The following is a 19,371-nucleotide window of genomic DNA, read 5'->3' on the forward strand; positions in this document are numbered from 1 at the left end:
TACTGATCCTTAGCTATTTAAAGCGCAGAAAAAAATATGGAAGACTTTCACAATGTTAAAAATAAAAGGCATTCAATGATGAAAAATAAACATGTCAACACATTTTGCTCTTTGTATTTTTACTGGTAGCATATAGCATCGAACCAATGCTTTAAAGTCTAAAGCAATATTTATTCCTTCCTGCCTAAACCTAAAAGGAAAACCAGGCTACAAATTTCTACAGGAACACCGTCTATGGAAATACAATCCAAGCCTTTTGTAAAGAACTCCACAGAATAAACAGTATTTTTCAAATGTCAGCTGTTTTATTTTTTTTAAGCAAGCAGTGGCATAGCCTTTTTTTGGGGAATGGCTTACAAAAATGGCATTCTGGGACCTTTAGCTCTGTATCTCCAATATTTTCTTTCAAGAATCTGATTCATGTAGTCTCTTAAAAAAAGATACTGTACCTGACCTAAATCAGGTTGTCAAAACAATCTGAAAAATGTGTCCCAGTGGAAAGCCTCAAGAACATTCAAGGTCCTCAAAAATGCCACTCCATGTCATTCCACTAGAAGTCAAGGAGGATATTATACAAAGGCATCACTTGCTGGTATTTCCGGATGGTCTGTGAAACAGCCTACAATCACTGGTTGCCACGCATCATTTCTTGTAGATAAATGGTATTCATGTGATAGGCCGCCATCCAACTTGGATGCCTCTGAGCATTGCAATAATACGACTGAGAGGCAGCAGCATAGTTTTCCTGCCATGCCCTGTAGTAAGCTCTCCAGTACTCATAATTCTGATAGGTATCAGAAAAACTTGGGTGTGTTTCCCTATGGCAGTCATACCAACCATCCTCCTGGGGTTCTGACTGCAATTGATAAGAAGCTCGCCTGGGAAGGTTTCTCCGGCTCTGCTTAGCTCTCTGGCTAGCGCCCTCTTCATGCCTTGCCTTTATTTGGATTTCAGTTGATTCCTGATACTCAAGATTAGGGGTGTCATTTCCATTCAGAGGCTGTTCCAGAGAAATATGGCCATCCATAAGAGCCGATACCGAGTCTTTCGGCTGAGTGTCAGAAGAACCCTCCAAGTATGACTTATTTCCTTTGTTCTGGGAGGAAGTCCTTGAGCTATAAGAATCACTGTCACTCTCAGAGTCGCCAGACTGACTACTTGCCAATATCTGCACACTCTCTTCAGTAACTCTATTTCTCACAAAACCGTTTTGAGGGTTCACAGTCTGCTCCCCCGCACCTATGTAGTGCCTGATAATTTCCACAGGTTTCTCTAACCCCTCCTTAATATAGTGTTCATAGTCTTCTACCAATTCCGCAAAAGTCAAAGTGCAAGGCAGATGGAATTTAAAGGAAGACAGACAAGGAATTTTGGGGAGTGACACAGGTAAAGCTTCTTTGACCTGGTGATGACTGTTGGTAGAGTTTTCAACCGAAGTCTGAACAGGATTCTTCATTTGCTCTTCCAATTGTATGGCAGAGCTCAGTTCTTTTGGTGGTATTTTTTCTGTGACTCCACACTCTGAGTGACTTTTCACAGGAAGCTTCTGTTTGGTATTATGCTTTGATTTGACTGATAGTGCAGATACAGAAGTATTTCCAGATGAAGCCATGTGGTTACCATGAGCTTTCTGATTTTGAAAGGTTCTCTCTATTTTTTGAATTTGGGGCTGGGTAGGTACACTTGCTAAGCCAAATGAATGCATAGCAGCTTTAACTTCCACATCCCAGTCCAAACATTCTTCCATCAGACCAGGAGGAATGGGATCTACATAAAAGGAATAAAAAGTATTAGAATTCTTGAGCTGCTCTAGACCAGCATTTTCTGAGTGATTTCATGAAGTTTCCATGGTCAAATAAGGTCAAGAAACAAAATATATACTAATAATATACTGAGAAGCTTAAGAAACATTTTAAGAAACCTAAGCAAAAAGGAAAAAAAAGACCTAAGTAATCCTTGCAGCAAAGAAATTTGACCAAAAATACTCAAGACTGATCCCATACTCACAAGCAATATCCCCCCACCCGACCCCTCTCCTCTAGCCTGACTGGGAAAGAGTGAACTAGAGACAAGGTCCAAGTCTGCAAATATTCTCCCACCTTCTCTCCTCTCCCTTTCCCCAATCCCTCCCCTTTATCTCACTATTAGAGACAGCAAAACAAGACATTTGAAAATGGACTGTGCTCTCCACAGCTTATCAACTGAAAATATTATAACTGTAACCCTGTACCCAAGTAAATCTGCCACCATACACCCCAACAGAAAGAAACCACTGTCCTCAACAGTGAAGAAAAAAACTTTCTTCAGGGGAAAAAGCTAGAGGGCTGAAAAGATTTGTGGTAGCAATGGCACTTGTAAGTTTTAAAAATGTTGCCGCCTCTAACTCTCCAAATTTCCAATTCTATCCAGGTCTTGACAATTTGCTTCCACCTCACACTCACACCTTTTCTAACCGTAGTCAGTTTTCCCCTCAGGCAGACAAAGCATACTGACCCTTGCTTTACAAACATCTCGCCTGTGTTGCATTGGCACTCCACAGATATGCACCCCTCTACTCATCCATTGGATCCACTCTCTGCAGCTGGGCTTGTGATTCTCTGCTGAACAGACCCTCTGACTAAAAATTTGATTCCTATTAAGGAGATCCCACTTGCTTACCTAGACGTATGGTACAGGCCCATTTCCTTCCTACCCTGCCCTAGGCAACTCATCTGAACAGTCTGTGTCACACAAGTTCCCAGTCCAATATCTTAACACCATGAATTTTTCCGGTTATTTCCCATTTTCCCATTATTTCAAGGCTCTGCAAACATAAAGATCCAAATATGCCATTTTCCAGTATCCAAAGGCAAATTTCATTTTTATCACTAAATGCTATGACACAGAATCCTACCAGAAGTCTTAATCCTCTTCCACCTATTTTCAATTTTTTTTCCACATTATAATCATCTGACAGATCACCAACAGACTCATACATAGAATTAACACAATATAGTCTTAGAAATGGTAAGAGTACCTACAGACCATCTACTCTAAAAACAAGTATTTTGTCAATCAGGACATAAGCTTAGAGCAATTAAAGATACCTATAAAAAGAATACAAAATGAGGTAATACAAAATCAGAACTACTGAAATCCACAAGACTCCAAGACTTGTGCTTTTATCTAGCTTTGTAAAAATCCCTGAAGGAGTTAAATTAATAATATTCACTGTTATATTTATTCAGTAACTACACACCCCATGTTCTGAAAGGTCATGTATGCACTATAAAAATATTCATATACATATAAACACACACTAAAATACATAGATTAACATATATAGCAAATAAACTGGATATAGACTAAAGATGGCAGTGTGAGAGGTGAGACAGAAACCTCCCCCTAGAGCCACATAAAATATGAAAATAAAACAAATACATCAAATCCTGAAAGAGCAACAGGAAAGAAGGCTGCGGCACACCATCTACACCTGGGGAAACCAGCAGACATCAAGGAAAAGGGTAAAGTACCAAAGCCGTGATCTGGAGGGACCCAAGCCCTTCCCCCACCTCAGCTCACTGGAGGGAGGAAGAGAAATGGAGTGAGGAGGGGGTGGAGGCCTAGGACTGCTGAACACCCACCCCTGGAGATCTGCTCTGGAAGCACGAACCTACATTACATGGTGCTCTGGAGATTAGTGGGGTTGGAAAGCTAAGACAGAATACTTGGAGAGACTGAGATTCCAGCAGCTTGTGGAAAACAGGGATCCACACCCAGCCACTCTGAGATAAAAGAAAGGCGGGCAGTCTGACAGACTTCCTAACAGGAGGAGGGCTGCTAAAAGGGCAAGGATTGCATAGAGCTTGCTGCTCAGGAGAAAGGACAGGTGGACAAAACTGTCCAGGCGCACACTGCCCAGCAGGTTGGAAACTTCTAGGAGCTTCAGGCACTCCATTCCCCTGGCTGGCTATGCAGCTCCAAGGCCCCCCACCATGATACACAGCCTGCTGCACCTTCCTCCCAGCCGGCAGCAGCTTGCAAATCAGTTGCCCCCGCCATTGCACCAGGCCAGCCAGAGGGCAGCCCTGCCTACAGGCAGCTACAAGTGCAGAAGCATACAGGCTTCCCCACTGGCCCTGGCAGTAGAGCCAGGCACTGCAGCTGGGAAGCAGAAAGGACCTCTTTACTCCCAAAAGGCACCAACACCACTCTCCTGCAATCCCCACCATCACTCCAGGGCCTGAGCAGCTCCAGAGAGTAGAGCTTCTGGGCAATAGAGGGTGCCAGCTACAAATATGAAAGGTCAAAGGAACCTGGTTCAAACCAAAATCTCACAAACACCAGAAAGAGGGCCAAGTGAAACTGAACTCATCAATATTCTTGAAAGAGATTTCAAAATAAAAATCATGAACATGCTCACAGAGATACAGAAAAATATTCAGTAACTCAGGAAGGAATTCAGGAATGAGATACAGATGTTCAAAAATACAGTACCTGAAATGAAACATACAATGGAGGGATTTAAAAGCAGATTAGATGAAGTAAATGAAATAGATGAAGTAAATGAAACAGAAATTAGAGAGGAGGAATACAAAGAAGCTGAGGCAGGGAGAGAAAAAAGGACCTCTAGGAATGAAAGAATATTGAGAGAACTGTGGCCAATCCAAACAGAACAATATTTGCATTATGGGGTACCAGAAGAAGAGAGAGAAAAAGAATAGAAATTGTCTTTGAGGAGTTAAATGCTGAAAACTTCCCCAATCTGGGGAAGGAGATAGTCTCTCAGGCCATGGAGGTGCACAGATCTCCCAAAACAAGGGACCAAAGGAAGACAACATCAAGACATATAATAATTGAAATGGCAAAGATCAAGGATAAGGAAAGACTATTAAAAACAGACAGAGAGAGAAATAAGATCACATACAAAGGAAAACCCATCAGGCTATCATCAGACTTCTCAACAGAAACCTTACACGCCAGACGGGAGTGGCATGATATATTGACTGCACTGAAGGAGAAGGGCTTCAAATTAAGAATACTAGACCCAGCAAGACTATCATTTAAATCTGAAGGAGGGATTAAACAATTTCCAGATTAATTTACCTCCCACAAACCGTTTCTACAGTGCCCTTCAGAGGGACTGCTATAGAGGGACTGCTAAGGCTAAATAGCTATCACCAGAAGAATAAAACCACAGTAGAGAAAGTAGACCAATTAATTACTAAGCAGATGCAAAATCAAATCAACCACCCCAAAGTCAGTCATGGGATAGACAAAGAAAACAGAATATGATACCTAATATATAAAGAATGGAGGAGGAAGAAAAAGGAGGAAAAAAAAAAGAACCTCTAGATTGTGTTTGCAATAGTATACTAAGTGAGTTAAATTAGATTGTTAAATAGTAAGGAACTTACCCTTGAAACTTTGGTAGCCACGAATCTGAAGCCTGCAATGGCAATAAGTACATACCTATCGATAATCACCCTAAATGTAAACAGTCTGAATGCACCAATCAAAAGACATAGAGCCACTGAATGGATAAAAAAACAAGACCCATCTATATGCTGCCAACAAAAGACTCACTTCAAACCCAAAGACATAGACAGACTGAAAGTGAAGTGATGGAAAAAGATATTTCTTGCAAATAATAGGGACAAAAGAACAGGAGTAACAGTACTTTTGTTAGACTAAATAGACATCAAAACAAAGAAAGTAACAAGACACAAAGGACATTACATAATGATAAAAGGGTCAATCCAACAAGAGGATATAACCATTATAAACATCTATGCACCCAACACAGAAGCACCTACATATGTGAAACTAACAATTAAAGGGGAAATAGAATGCAATGCACTCATTTTAGGAGACTTCAACACACCACTCACTCCAAAGGACAGATCAACCAGACAGAATATAAGGAAACAGAAGCATTAAACAACACATTAGAACAGACAGACCTAACAGACATCTGCAGAACTCTCCACCAAAAAGCAGCAGGATACACATTCTTCTCAAGTGCCCATGGAACATTTTCAAGAATAGATCATATACCAGGCCACAAAAAGAACCTCAGTAAATACAAATCGACCGACATTTTACCAACCAGCTTCTCAGACCACAAAGGTATGAAACTAGAAATAAATTATGCAAAGAAAACAAAAAGCCCCAACACTACTTAACAACATGCTCCTAAATAATCAAAGGATCAATGACCAAACAAAAACAGAGATCAAGCAATAAATGGAAACAAATGACAATAATAACTCAGCTCCGCAAAATCTGTGGGATGCCATGAAGGACATGCTAAGAGGGAAGGATAATGCAATACAGGCTTTCCTCAGGAAAGAAGAACAATCCCGTATGAATAGTCTAAACTCACAATTAATGAAACTAGAAAAAGAAGAACAAATGAGGCCCAAAGTCAGTAGAACAAAGGACATAATAAAGATTAGAGCAGAAATAAATAAAATCAAGAAGAATAAACCAACAAAAAGAATCATTGAAAGCAAGAGCTGGTTCTTCAAGAAAATAAACAAAACAGATAAACCCCTAGCCAGACCTATCAAGAAAAAAAGAGAATCTATACACATAAACAGAACCAGAAATGAGAAAGGAAAAATCACTATGGACACCATAGAAATACAAAGAGCTATTAGAGAACTCTATGAAAATTATACGCTAACAAAGTGGATAACCTAGAAGAAATGGAATATTTTCTAGAAAAATAGAACCTTCCAAGGCTGACCCAGAAAGAAACAGAAAATCTGAACAGACCAATTACTAGCAACGAAATTGAACTGGTAATCAAAAAGCTACCTAAGAACAAAATGCCTGGTCCAGATGGCTTCACTGCTGAATTTTATCAAACATTTAGTGAAGACCTAATACTCATCCTCCTCAAAGTTTTCCAAAAAGTAGAAGAGGGAATACTTCCAAACTCATTCTATGAGGCCAGCATCACTCTAATACTAAAACCAGGCAGACTCCACAAAAAAAGAAAATTACAGACCAATTACCCTGATGAACATAGACGCAAAAATACTCAATAAAACACCAGCAAATAAAATTCCAAACTACATCAAAAAGATCATCTATCACGATCAAGTAGGATTTATTCCAGGGATGCAAGGATGGTACAACACTGGAAAATCCATCATCATTATATACCATATCAATAAAAATAAGGACAAAAACCACATGATGATCTCCATAGATGCTGAAAAAGCATTTGACAAAATTCAACATCCATTCATGATAAACACTCTCAACAAAACAGGTATAGAGGGCAAGTACCTCAACATAATAAAGGCCATATATGACAAACCCATAGCCAACATCATACAGTGAGAAGCTGAAAGCTTTTCCTTTAAGATCAGGAACAAGACAAGGATGCCCACTCTCCCCACTTTTATTCAACATAGTTCTGGAGGTCCTGGCCATCAGACAACACAAAGAAATAAAAGGCATCCAGATTTTCAAGGAAGAAGTTAAACTGTTGCTGTTTGCAGATGACATGATATACTGTACATAAAAAAACCTGAAGACCCCAAAACTACTAGAACTAATAACTGAATTCAGCAAAGTCACAGGATACAAAATCAATACACAGAAATCTGTTGCATTCCTATATACTAATGATGAATTAGCAGGAAGAGAAATTAAGAAAACAATTACATTCACAATTGCATCAAAAAGAATAAAACACCTAGGAATAAACCTAACCAAGGAAGTGAAAGACCTGTACCGTGAAAACTACAAAACACTCATGAGAGAAATAAAGAAGATACCAATAAATGGAAATACATCCCATGCACATGGATAGGAAAAATTAAGTAAAAATGGCCATCCTGCCTAAAGGAATCTACAGATTCAATGCAAGCCCTACCAAAATACCAACAGCATTCTTCAATGAACTAGAGCAAATAGTTCTAAAATTCATATGGAACCACAAAAGACTCCAAATAGCCAAAGTAATCCTGAGAAGAAAGAATAAAGCTGGGGGAATTATGCTTCCCGACTTCAAGCTCTACTACAAAGCCACAGTAATCAAGACAATTTGGTACTAGCACAAGAACAGACCCATAGATCAATGGAACAGAAGAGAGAGCCCAGCTATAAACCCAAGCATATATGGTCAATTAACATATGATAAAGGAGCCATGTATATACAATGGAGGAATGACAGCCTCTTCAACAACTGATGTTGGCAAAATTGGACAGCTACATCCAAGAGAATGAAACTGGATTACTGTCTTAACTCCATACACAAAAGTAAACTCAAAATGGATCGAAGACCTGAATGTAAGCCATGAAACCATAAAACTCTTAGAAGAAAACACGGCAAAAATCTCTTGAATATAAATAAACACGAGCAACTTTTTCCTGAACACATCTCCTCGGGCAAGGGAAACAAAAGCAAAAATGAACAAATGGGACTATATCAAGATAAAAGGCTTCTGTACAGCAAAGGACACCATCAGTAAAACAAAAAGGCATCCTACAGCATGGGAGAATATATCTGTAAATGACATATCCAACAAGGGGTTAACATCCAAAATATATAAAGAACTCACACACCTCAACACTCAAAAAGCAAACAACCCTATTAAAAAATGGGCAGAGGATATGAACAATTCTCCAAAGAAATTCAGATGGCCAACAGACACATGAAAAGATGCTCCACATCACTAATTATCAGGGAAATGCAAATTAAAACCATAATGAGATATCACCTGACACCAGTTAGAATGGCCAATATCGAAAAGACTAGGAACAACAAATTCTGGCAAGGATGTGGAGAAAGGGGAACCCTCCTACACTGCTGGTGGGATTTACCCAAAGAAAACAAGTTCTCAGATTCAAAAAGACATATATACCCCTATGTTTATTGCAGCACTATTTACAATAGCCAAGATATGGTAGCAACCTAAGTGTCCATCAGTAGATGAATGGATAAAGAGGTGGTACATATACAAAATGGAGTACTATTCAGCCATAAGAAGAAAACAAATCCTACCATTTGTAACAACATGGATGGAGCTAGAGGATATTATGCTTAATGAAGTAAGTCAGATGGAGAAAGACAAGTACCAAATAATTTCCCTCATTTATGGAATGTAACAAAGCAAAACTGAGGAACGAATCAGCAGCAGACTCAGAGACTCCAAGAAAGGATTAGTGGTTACCAAAGGGGAGGGGTGGGAGAGGGGATTGAAGGATATCATGATTAGTACACATGGTGTAGAGGGGGTCACAGGGAAGACAGTATAGCACAGAGAAGACAAGTAGTGACTCTAACATCTTACTACACTGATGGACAGTGACTCCAATGGGGTATGGGAGGGACTTAATAATATGGGTGAACGTAGCAACCATAATATTTTTCATGTGAAACCTCCATAAGAGTGAATATCAAAAAAAAAAAAAAAAAGAGTGAATATCAATGATACCTTAAAAAAATAAATAAATAAGAAATAAAAATAAATAAATAAATAAACCATATTTCCATACAAGAGCTTTTTAGGATTTTTTTTTTAATTTCAAGAGAAACTTTAATAGTTTCAAAATTGCATTGCTTCCAAGATAGCACTTGAAAAAACACAGCTTGAAAAATGATTCACCGAAATCAAAATACTTCAAAATTAAAGGAAACTATTCCTTTCCCATGGTGACAAAAGAGAATATGGCAAGAATTACCTTCACAGTGACATTACAGATGAAGTATATGCTCCCTTATATATATGAATACAAGCAAATTTCACAGCTACAAACTAAAATATGAAGCTAATACAACAGTAGAATATTCTTCACTTTTCATGTGTCAATAGTGAGCTTGTAATTCTCTCCCTGGTAGTTACTAGGTCTAAGCCCTTACACAAATTACTTAACCTCTTTATGCCTCACTATCCTTATCTACAAAAAGTAGCAGAAACCTAATAGGATTATGGTGAGAAGTAAATGAGTTAACATACATACAGTACTTGGAACAGTACCCAACACATCTGTTAGTTATCATTTTTATTAGGTCTCACATCAATATCACTATTACCTTGACTACAAAATGAACAGACAAGATATACCTGGTAAAGAAAGAAGGTTGACATTACATTTCTGGGCAATTTTCATCATCATATTTTCTTCTTCTCCCCGACAACAGTAGGTCACTGTCAGTCCCAAAGTACCTAAAGCACAGAGGGAATGTTCAGTAGTAAATTTTCACATAAATGACACTCCAAGTCCACCTGTCACATTACAGATTGTTCCCCTTAAAGAAAGCAAGTTTTCACTATTTACAATAGCCAAGATATGGAAGCAACCTAAGTGTCCATCAGTAGATGAATGGATAAAGACAATGTGGTACATATACACAATGGAATATTACACAGCCATAAGAAAAAAACAGATCCTACCATTTGCAACAACATGGATGGAGCTAGAGGGTATTATGCTCAGTGAAATAAGCCAGGTGGAGAAAGACAAGTACCAAATGATTTTACTCATATGTGGAGTATAAGAACAAAGGAAAACTGAAGGAACAAAACAGCAGCAGAATCATAGAACCCAAGAATGGACTAATACTTACCAAAGGGAAAGGGACTGGGGAGGATGGGCGGGAAGGGAGGGATAAGGGCGGGGAAAAAGAAAGAGGGCATTACGATTAGCATGTATAGTGTGTGGGGGGCACGGGGAGGGCTGTGCAACACAGAGAAGACAAGTAGTGATTTTACAGCATCTTACAATGCAGATGGACAGTGATTGTGAAGGGGTATGTGGGGGGGGGGGGGACTTGATGAAGGGGGGAGCCTAGTAAACATCATGTTCTTCATGTAATCATAGATTAATGATGCCAAAATAATAAAAAAAAAAAATTTTTTTAAAAGAAATACTAACCATCATCTGAGCTTTTACTGAGTTGTAATCACTGATCACAGATCACCATATCAAATATAATAATAATTTAAAAGTTTGAAATATTGTAAGAAATATTGTAAGAATCACCAAAGTGTAATACAGAGATGCAAAGTGAGAAAATGCAAAGTGGAAAAATGGTGCCAATAGACTTCCTCAATGCTCAAAACCTTCAATTTGTAAAAAACATCTGTGAAGTTCAATAAAATATAGCTTGCCTGTAAAAAAAAAAGAAAGCAAGTTTTTTGCTACGCTGATGGACAGTGACTGTAGTGGGGTGTGTGGGGGGGACTTGGTGAGAGGGGGGAGCCTGGTAAACATAGTGTTCTTCATGTAATTGTAGATTAATGATAGCAAAAATAAAAATAAAATAATAAAAATAATAAAAAGAAAAAGAAGCAAGTTTTTTTACCAAAACGGCCAGCTCTGCCAATCCGATGCATATAGGTCTCCCAATCCAATGGTACGTCCAGATTTACAACCAGATTCACCCTCTCTGCATCAATTCCACGGGAAGTCTTGAAAAGGAGAGAGCAACTGTTTGCATTAAACTGTAAATGGGTACCAATGCACACTATATTATTCTAGTATAACCAAAAGAGCCAAATTAAGAATAAGAACAAGCTGATATTTAGGAACAAAGGAAAAGGAAATTCATTTCTAATGACTAATTTTAAGAATAAACATAAAAATATAAAAGACTTTTAACAAAGCATAACCCGCAGCACTGAAAAGACAAATATCTTCTGGTACTCTTGTCGGATACACCCACAAAAAATAATAGATGAAATCTGTACATCTTAACAGAACATATGTCAAGATGGATTAGTCACCCAAACTGAACAGGAAATTTACCAAATCTGTGGAAATGAGGACTCTGCAGTGAAACTGCTTCAGTTTAGCTATAGCATCAAGACGCTGACTCTGATTCATGTTGCCTAAAAAGACCCAAAACGGAAGTCATACAAAAACAAGCTAATACACATTTATCAAATCCACAAAAAGCAGGAATCATAACTCCCAGTCTTAACACTTTAAAAATAGACCAACTTAAGTGAATTGTCCTTATATGCAAATGTAGGTTAAGACCTAGAGTCAGAACCTTTTAAAATATGGTTTAGGCAATCAACTTGAAATTCAAAAACCAACTTTAAATGGCAACTAGGCTATACCTGCAGATATAACATTGTATCTGCAAAATTACAGATGAGGTATAACAGGTCTTAGCAAGATAAGAGTGCTTCAATCAGCTGTTTGTAAATCGGGTGGTTAAGTGTGATCTACAGTCAAAATATTAGTCCATTAGAAAATAGCCTCCCTAGTATCTCATGATAACTGTGACTAAACAATAGGTTAAAAACTAAGCTGTGGTATGAATCAAAGTTCAAAAAAGGATCTCAGCTGATCAAAAATTCCTTTAACTCTTTCATTCCTATTAGGCCAGCAATAATTATTTAGCTTTGTGTCAAAAATGACCAGAAGACCATAAAAGAGTCAGTTCAGTTAGAAATTCTCATCATTTTTACAATGATTGTGTAAAAAAGCAAAATATTTTTTTCTTAAGATGACAAAGACAAACTTTGTTTTATAAAATTGTTGAATTCTTCATGGATCTAACTCCTGTTTTCTATTTTATTATATACCAAGTTACTTCTTAAAACACAAGGATATTAATATTTCAAATCCCAGTGAAAAATAAACCTGAAATTTCCATTACTTTTAAGACTCATTATAACCTCACTCTTAAGACAACTCATGAAGTATATTGCTTCCTTCTGATTTAGAAAGGCTTCAAGTCAGGATACTAAACAAAAGATTAAAGAGATGAACTTACCTGAAATGCACTCAGCAGGAAAGCCTTTAGAAGAAAGGACATCAGCCAAATGCTGTGCTCTATGAAAAATAACATGGAGGGTTATAAATTTTACAAATATTGCCCCACACCTATCCTCAAAAGTTCCCCAGATGGCCCTTAAGGTACATTACCTGCTGTGCAAATTAGAAAAGACTAAGGCTTGATTAAATGGAATTCTGCTGAACAGTTCCTGTAAATGCTGAACCTTCTCCTCAAAAATCTTATGTGCCAAAGGGTATGAATTGACAACTTTGTAATACTGCTTCAAACCTACAAAGAACAGTCTTCTGTTAAAACAAACATATCTGCTATACCCTAATAGCAAATATGAAAGCAACTGCCAACTGAGCAAGGGAAAGCTCCAGAATATCACCAACAAACCAGTAATGTAGGTAAATCAGCATCTCCATACACACCTATGAGACTTGGGTCACTGGAATTTAGTCTTACAAAAGTGGGCTCTCTCATGTACTTTGTCAAAGCATTAGCCAAAAATTCAGGGTAAGTAGCTGATACGGCCAACATCTGTTTACTGGCAGGCAAAGAAGAATAAATCCAACTGCAGAATAGAAGGAAAAAACACACCATGGAACAAATTCAGACAGTAATCACAAACCGGAAAAGCTAAAGATAGGTACTTTGAGCTTTAAGGCACATTTTAATAGTCAAGTTAGTTATTTTTCTTACTTTATTTGCTCCTGGAAGCTGCCTTCTTCTAAAAGCTTATCTGCTTCATCAAGAATAAAGAGACGTATACTGCCTGGGTTCAAGTAGTCAAGTTCTATCAGTTGTTTAATTCTGCCTAAATTCCAGAAAAAACATAATGAAATATTTATGATGAACTGAACTTATGCAAATCTCAGTCAATGTTGTTACTCTACTTAATCATTGTACACTGCTAACTTTCCTAACCCAACCCTCGTTAGTATGCATTCACATCCCAAACCACAAATTAGAAATCTTGAATTTTAATGCCTGAATCCATTATTTGTCCCTCATATTCTATCACCAATAAATATGGAAAATAAACACTATTCCTATCAAAAGACTTGGATGGTAAAGCACTGAATGCTAGATTCTAATTCTGATTGCTGACTGATTAATAGAGAAGCAAAGAATAATCCCAGTCCACGGCTAAGGAGGGATTCCTGAAAGGCATCTCACCCCTCATCTTAGAGGCCTACCTCATACATGTTCTTAAACATTCTTAGGAGTGGAGATTTCATAAATTCTGTTGGTAATCCAGTCACCTGTCTATACCTCACTGGTTTAAAGCTCTTAATTTCTAATCTCAAAATAACTATCGTAGTTTTCAAAGATTCCCATTTTCTTATTGTTACATTAAAAGTGTTTAGGTCCTTAAAAGCCCCAGTTATGAACAGACATTGGTATCTTACCAGGAGATCCAACAGCAATATGACACTTTTTAAGTCTAGTTTTGTCTTGTGATAATGGAGTCCCTCCAATAAAGACATGACACTCTAGGCCTTCCATTTTTATTCCAATGGCTGTGATAACAGAATGTATCTGTACAGCAATTTCTCTTGTAGGAGCCAAGATCAGAATCTAAAAAATCATAAAATAAAAACTCTTTAGAGTCAGTGGAATAAAAACCTATGACTGGCACATTTATAACACGGTAGACTATTTTTCATTTAAACGATCATTTTAAATGATGAGGAGGGAAATTATTCCATTCATTCATTCATTACTATTACCCAAATATTAAATAAGAACCTACTACATGCTAGGCAACAAGTTGCTGTGTAGTCAATAGTTGATACTAACTCCTTGCTCTCATAGCACTTTCATTCTTGGAGGATGAGATACACAATAAACAAACATGAATAATGGCAGGTAATGAAACCCATTGTGAAGAAAAATCAAATAGGGAAAGGAGAATGAAGAGACAAAAGGAAAGGACTCTATTTTAAATGGAGCAATCAAGAATGGCACCTAAAGAGGTAACATTTGAGCAGAGACCTAAGTGTACACCCCCAAGTAGAGCTAGCTGTGTAACACCTGGGGATTACTTTCAGGAAGAGGGAACAGTAAGGCAGTCCATGTGGTTGGACAAAATTAGGGTCAGAGATCTAGATCCAGGGTCTAGGTCATGAAAGACCTTGAGAGTCAAGGTGAGAACTTTAGAATATAACTACTGGAGGAGGAGAGTGAAACTAGAAGTTCTCAACTCTGAGAAGAAAAAACTGCTTAAAAAAGGATTAGGAGAAAGCATGCTAAAACTGTTACTAGCAATTTCCGGGTAGCAAAGATTTTGTTTTCTGGCACTTTTTCTTTTTTTCCCGAGTTTTCCCAATTTTTAAAAATGATTATGTATTAATTTGATAGCAGAAAGATATTAAATTTAAAAAGCAAAATTTTATTTATAGAATTTATTCAGGGTTTTGCCATTTGACCTGCTGCCAAATAGAAGCCAAATTCTCAAATACACCTCAATTCAAGTAGAAGAGCCCAGGTACTTGGAAGTAGAAGGATTTCCCATGTGCAGCATCACTGAGGACTTAGCAGGTATAAGGTAAGACTCAAGCTTTACAGACACCTAATATGGGTATCTGGGTTAAAAACCACTGTTGAAGAGTCATTATCAAATATACATAACTGAGAACTTGAAATACAGTCTGTCCTAACTACTAAACCACAAAGTAAGATTATGGGGATCATATCTGATTCATCTTTGCATAATGTGGGCTCAACAAATCTTTGTTGAAGAAATGGTCTCCAAACCCAAATCTGTTAATTTGGGTAAAGCCATCTTAGACCTACTAGAAAAGAACCCAAAAGATAGGCAGGCAATCAATATGATGCATTCATAGAGCTGCAAGTTACCAGCAATACCCAGAGCTCCACATTACCATCAATCAGATCAAATGCTAAATCTCACCACAATCTGGTCAGCAAGTAAAAGAATAAAGAATGTCTATCTGTATGCTCAGGTAATGACAATATGAACAGACATGACACTCTATTTAAGACGTGTAGTAATATTTCCAAACTTCTAACACTAATAATGTGTCTTCGGTCACCATCTACACCACCACTCAGTGGCCTTAATGTCTACTTTACTTTTATACTTTTCATATGGTGTAACTCAGTCATTCATCAAATTCATTTCTATCTCCAAAGAACTACTGGTATTTCATTTGACCTGTGGTAAAATCCACATATACACCCTCCTCTGGGGCCTCTGAGCTAAACTCACCTGGGTACTTAAGTTTTCAAGAACAAGAGAGTCCAAAGCAATGGTGGAGAATACACAGGTTTTCCCAGTGCCAGACTTAGCTTGAACAATTAAATCTGAGAAGAAAAAAATATATACATCACCAGATACTACTGACTCAAGAAGCTTGAGTACCACCATGAAATCACAGAACTAAAAGGGTCTCCAAAGATCAACTAGTCGGCACTTCCATTTTTAGTTAACTATCAAATCACATGAGGCCATACTCGGAAACATGCCTCGACCCTGAATCTCCCTACCTTCTATCTTCTCAAACTTACAACCGTTCGTCAGTCTGTTAAGGTCTTAACTCTCTCTCAATTCAATACTGAGCCTCTGTTGTACAAAAGAGGACACTGAGGCCCGTGGGCGTGCAGCGCTGGGCCAGGCCGAGCCTTCGACCCGGCGCTCTTCCCGTCAAAGCCGCGGGCCGAGCCGCTAGCGCCGCTCCTCAGCACCCCTTCCTTGCCACCGCCGCCCACCCCGCGGCCTCTCCGGGAATCCCCGCCCTCACCAAGCCCACAGCGCCCCAGCGGGATGGCCTTGAGCTGCACGGGCGAGGGCCGCTCGAAGCCGGCCGCCCGTAGCCCCTCCAGCACCGGCCGCGACAGCAGCAGCGACTCGAAGTCCGCCGGTTCCGCCAGCAGCACGTCCCCCGTGCGGGTTCGCGGGCCGCCGACGTCGTGAGCGGTCTGCAGGCTCCGCACGGCCCCGGGGTTTGGCGCCGGGACCGAGTGCTGAGCGGCCGCACGCTCCGCCGGCATAGCTGTCTCCAACGTCGCTACCGCCTCAGGGCCTTCAAACGCCTGCGCCATGGTAGCCACGCCGCCAGATCTCGCGGTACTTGAGGGAAGGAAGGGCGCCGAAAACGAGAAGAAGAAAAACTTTATGGACAGCCTTCCGCGAAGACACTGACACGCCTGGCCTGGACAGGGTTTGGCGGGAGAAGGGGCGGAAATAGGGGGCTTGGAAAGACTCAGAACAGCGATAACACACACAAAATGTGGCCTAAGGAAGGCGAGAAGAGGGAGGAGAGGAAAACGGGCTACCTGTGTGTTGCCGCCTGCCGCCTACAGAGAGCGCCTCGCGCTCACGGTGGGGGTGCCACCCCGCCTCCCGGCTCTTCGGGCCGCCTGCCCAGCCCTCCGCCCCTCGCGTCACCACCCTCACAACGCTGCCTTTGTGATGCGTCCCAGCGTCACACTACCGGCCTCGAAGCCTGGGCGCTGCGGTCTCCACCTCCTGAGGCCTAAGCGGTCCCGCCCTTGCTCGCCGCTCGCTCTGCCCTCGCAGAGGAGCCGGCGTACACCGAGACAGGATTATCTGGTATACGCCTACCTGCTGTACCGCTTTATTCATCTGCGTGTCCCCATCCGTCAGCACTGTGCCTGGCACACGGTGAGCCCCAATAAATCGATTTGAACCAGGAACCAGACTGACAACTCCCAAATTCATATCTACCTGAGACTCCACTGAACGCTAGACTTGTACATTCATCTGCCTTCCCAGCATATCCACTTAGATGCCTGATTATCTCAGACATGTCTTCTATGTGATGCTCCTATTCCTCCCAAATCACCATCTCATGGGTGACGACACTCTTTATCATCTTCTGTCACTTACGTCTCTGCTCAATTATCACCTTTCCAAAGAGGTCTTTCCAGAACACACTAAGACAGCTTCCCCTGTCCTGTCCGCTCCCCTTTCTCACTTCTTTCTATTCCCTTGTTCTGTTGTATTTTTCTTCGCGGTACTTACCACTACCTGAAATGATGTGTGTTTATGGTCTGTCTCCCATACTGTCTGAGGACAGGAAGCTATTCTGTCTTGTTCTCTGCTAATGGGGAAAGAAAAAAAAATCTGACACATAGTTTAAACGCTCAATATTTATTAAATAAATGAGTTTCTGTAACAAAGTAAGTCATAATTCCAAATTTAAGTATTTCTGAAATCTGTTCTTACAATTCAAAGATGTTCTGCAACCAAATCCAACTTTTTCCTTTGTCCTTAAAATTTTAGTCATTCTCTCTCAACCCCCTGCACGCACGTGCGTGCGCGCACACACACACACACACACACACACACACACTCACACACACACACACACACACACAAACAGTAATGATACAGATTCCAAATGATGTAGCAGGGGCTTTAGTATGATAATCCCATCAAAAAGGGGTCCTGAAGATGCCTTTTGCTAGAAACACACAAAACACTAAGAAAATGCCCTACCATGTGAAAGAAAGGAGACTGCTGGGAGCCAGCACTAAAGGTTGCAGGCTCCCTCCTAGTACCCCACCTCTTTCATCCACCTAATCCCCAAGTCCCAAACCTGGGAATTATTCTTGACTCCACCTTCTGCTATCCCTCTCCTTTTCCTAACAATTACCTGAAGGCAGGTAATTTTGCCTCCAAATATTCCATTCATTATTCTTCTCCAGTCTCCATAACATCTGTCCTATTTTAGGCCCGCTTATTATCCTGTTGCAACAACCTGAATGGTCCTCCTGCCCAGAGTTTCTTCTCTCTTAGCCACCCACCCTACAGGCACTGGAGTGATCTTTCTGAAGTGGATATCTTTAGGTTGTTGGTGTCCAGCTTCAGATCCTGCTCCTTTTGACATCCTTTTTATTTCCCATGTCAGGATTCTACTTCAGGCTATAAATAATTCCAGTCTAGCTCTTACCACATTCTATGTACTTGTTTACATGTCTGTCCCTCGCGTTAAATAAACTATGAGCATTTCAAAGATGGGAATTTTGTCACACCAAGCTCTGCAGCCCAACACCAGGCCTTTGGTGGACCTAATAAACACTGAATGGCTGATACTTCCTCACTGAAAAATCTCTGCCAGATCTCCATGCCCACAGCAGTAATCAAGCTCTCAAACCACAAGAAACACACTACTTTTCCAGAAAAGGACATTTATAGTTTCATAGGCATTCTGTTCTTGTATTTGTTGTTTACCATGTTTTATGGACACAAATATTATGAGGAATACATAGCTAGGAATAAATTTTATTGCTATAGCTAAAAGCACAAATCAAAATTTTTATCTCAGTGGTCAAAAATCATAATAATATTGTTGACCATAGTTTTTAGTGCTGCAAAGATAAAAACAGAGGTAAGAGACCATTTTATAACCAGGTATGGTGTAAGAGTAACATACACAGAAACCAGTTGGACTGTTGTCTGCCTCCTGACTTACCCCAGGAAAAGAAAATAATGAGAACCCAGCCTCTTTTTATGCTGTTCTGTCTACCTGGAAAGCCTTTCCTCACCTTTTGTACCTGGAAGCTAGAGGAGAAAGAGAGATTCTGGTGAACTAAAGAAGTGGGAATAGGATGTAGAACAGAATGGATGATGAGGTTCATATAACCCC

At 39.8% G+C, this 19,371-nt stretch overlaps 1 protein-coding gene across 2 annotated transcripts; it reads right to left on the minus strand.

Annotated features, from left to right (window-relative positions):
* Positions 1-285: 285 nt before the first annotated feature.
* Positions 286-17,201, minus strand: DDX20 (DEAD-box helicase 20). 2 transcript variants are annotated; one of them, XM_073234416.1, is made up of 12 exons: positions 17,036-17,179; positions 16,501-16,829; positions 15,969-16,063; positions 14,146-14,314; positions 13,436-13,550; positions 13,165-13,307; positions 12,880-13,018; positions 12,728-12,786; positions 11,749-11,831; positions 11,306-11,411; positions 10,065-10,166; positions 286-1,767 (listed from the first exon to the last, which is right to left on the minus strand). In XM_073234416.1, exons 2-12 carry the CDS (start codon positions 16,799-16,801, stop codon positions 626-628), a joined length of 2,454 nt encoding a protein of 817 aa, XP_073090517.1. In that variant the 5' UTR covers positions 16,802-16,829; positions 17,036-17,179; the 3' UTR covers positions 286-625. The 2 variants fall into 2 exon arrangements, with proteins under 2 accessions (XP_073090517.1, XP_073090518.1); XM_073234417.1 differs by having other exon boundaries at positions 16,501-17,201.
* Between the last annotated feature and the right edge of the window lie 2,170 nt (positions 17,202-19,371).

This window comes from Manis javanica, chromosome 4 (genome assembly GCF_040802235.1).
Source record: "Manis javanica isolate MJ-LG chromosome 4, MJ_LKY, whole genome shotgun sequence".
Lineage (NCBI taxonomy): Eukaryota > Metazoa > Chordata > Mammalia > Pholidota > Manidae > Manis > Manis javanica.

Bases quoted from the DNA above. Each gene is read 5' to 3' on its own strand.
- DDX20 (XM_073234417.1), bottom strand. From the start codon at position 16,801: ATGGCGCAGGCGTTTGAAGGCCCTGAGGCGGTAGCGACGTTGGAGACA. The intron at 13,551-14,145 runs GTAAGATACCAA...TCTGGAATTTAG, and splicing joins TATTGCTGTTGGATCTCCTG to GCAGAATTAAACAACTGATA. The intron at 11,832-12,727 runs GTAAGTTCATCT...GGGTCTTTTTAG, and splicing joins TCCTGCTGAGTGCATTTCAG to GCAACATGAATCAGAGTCAG.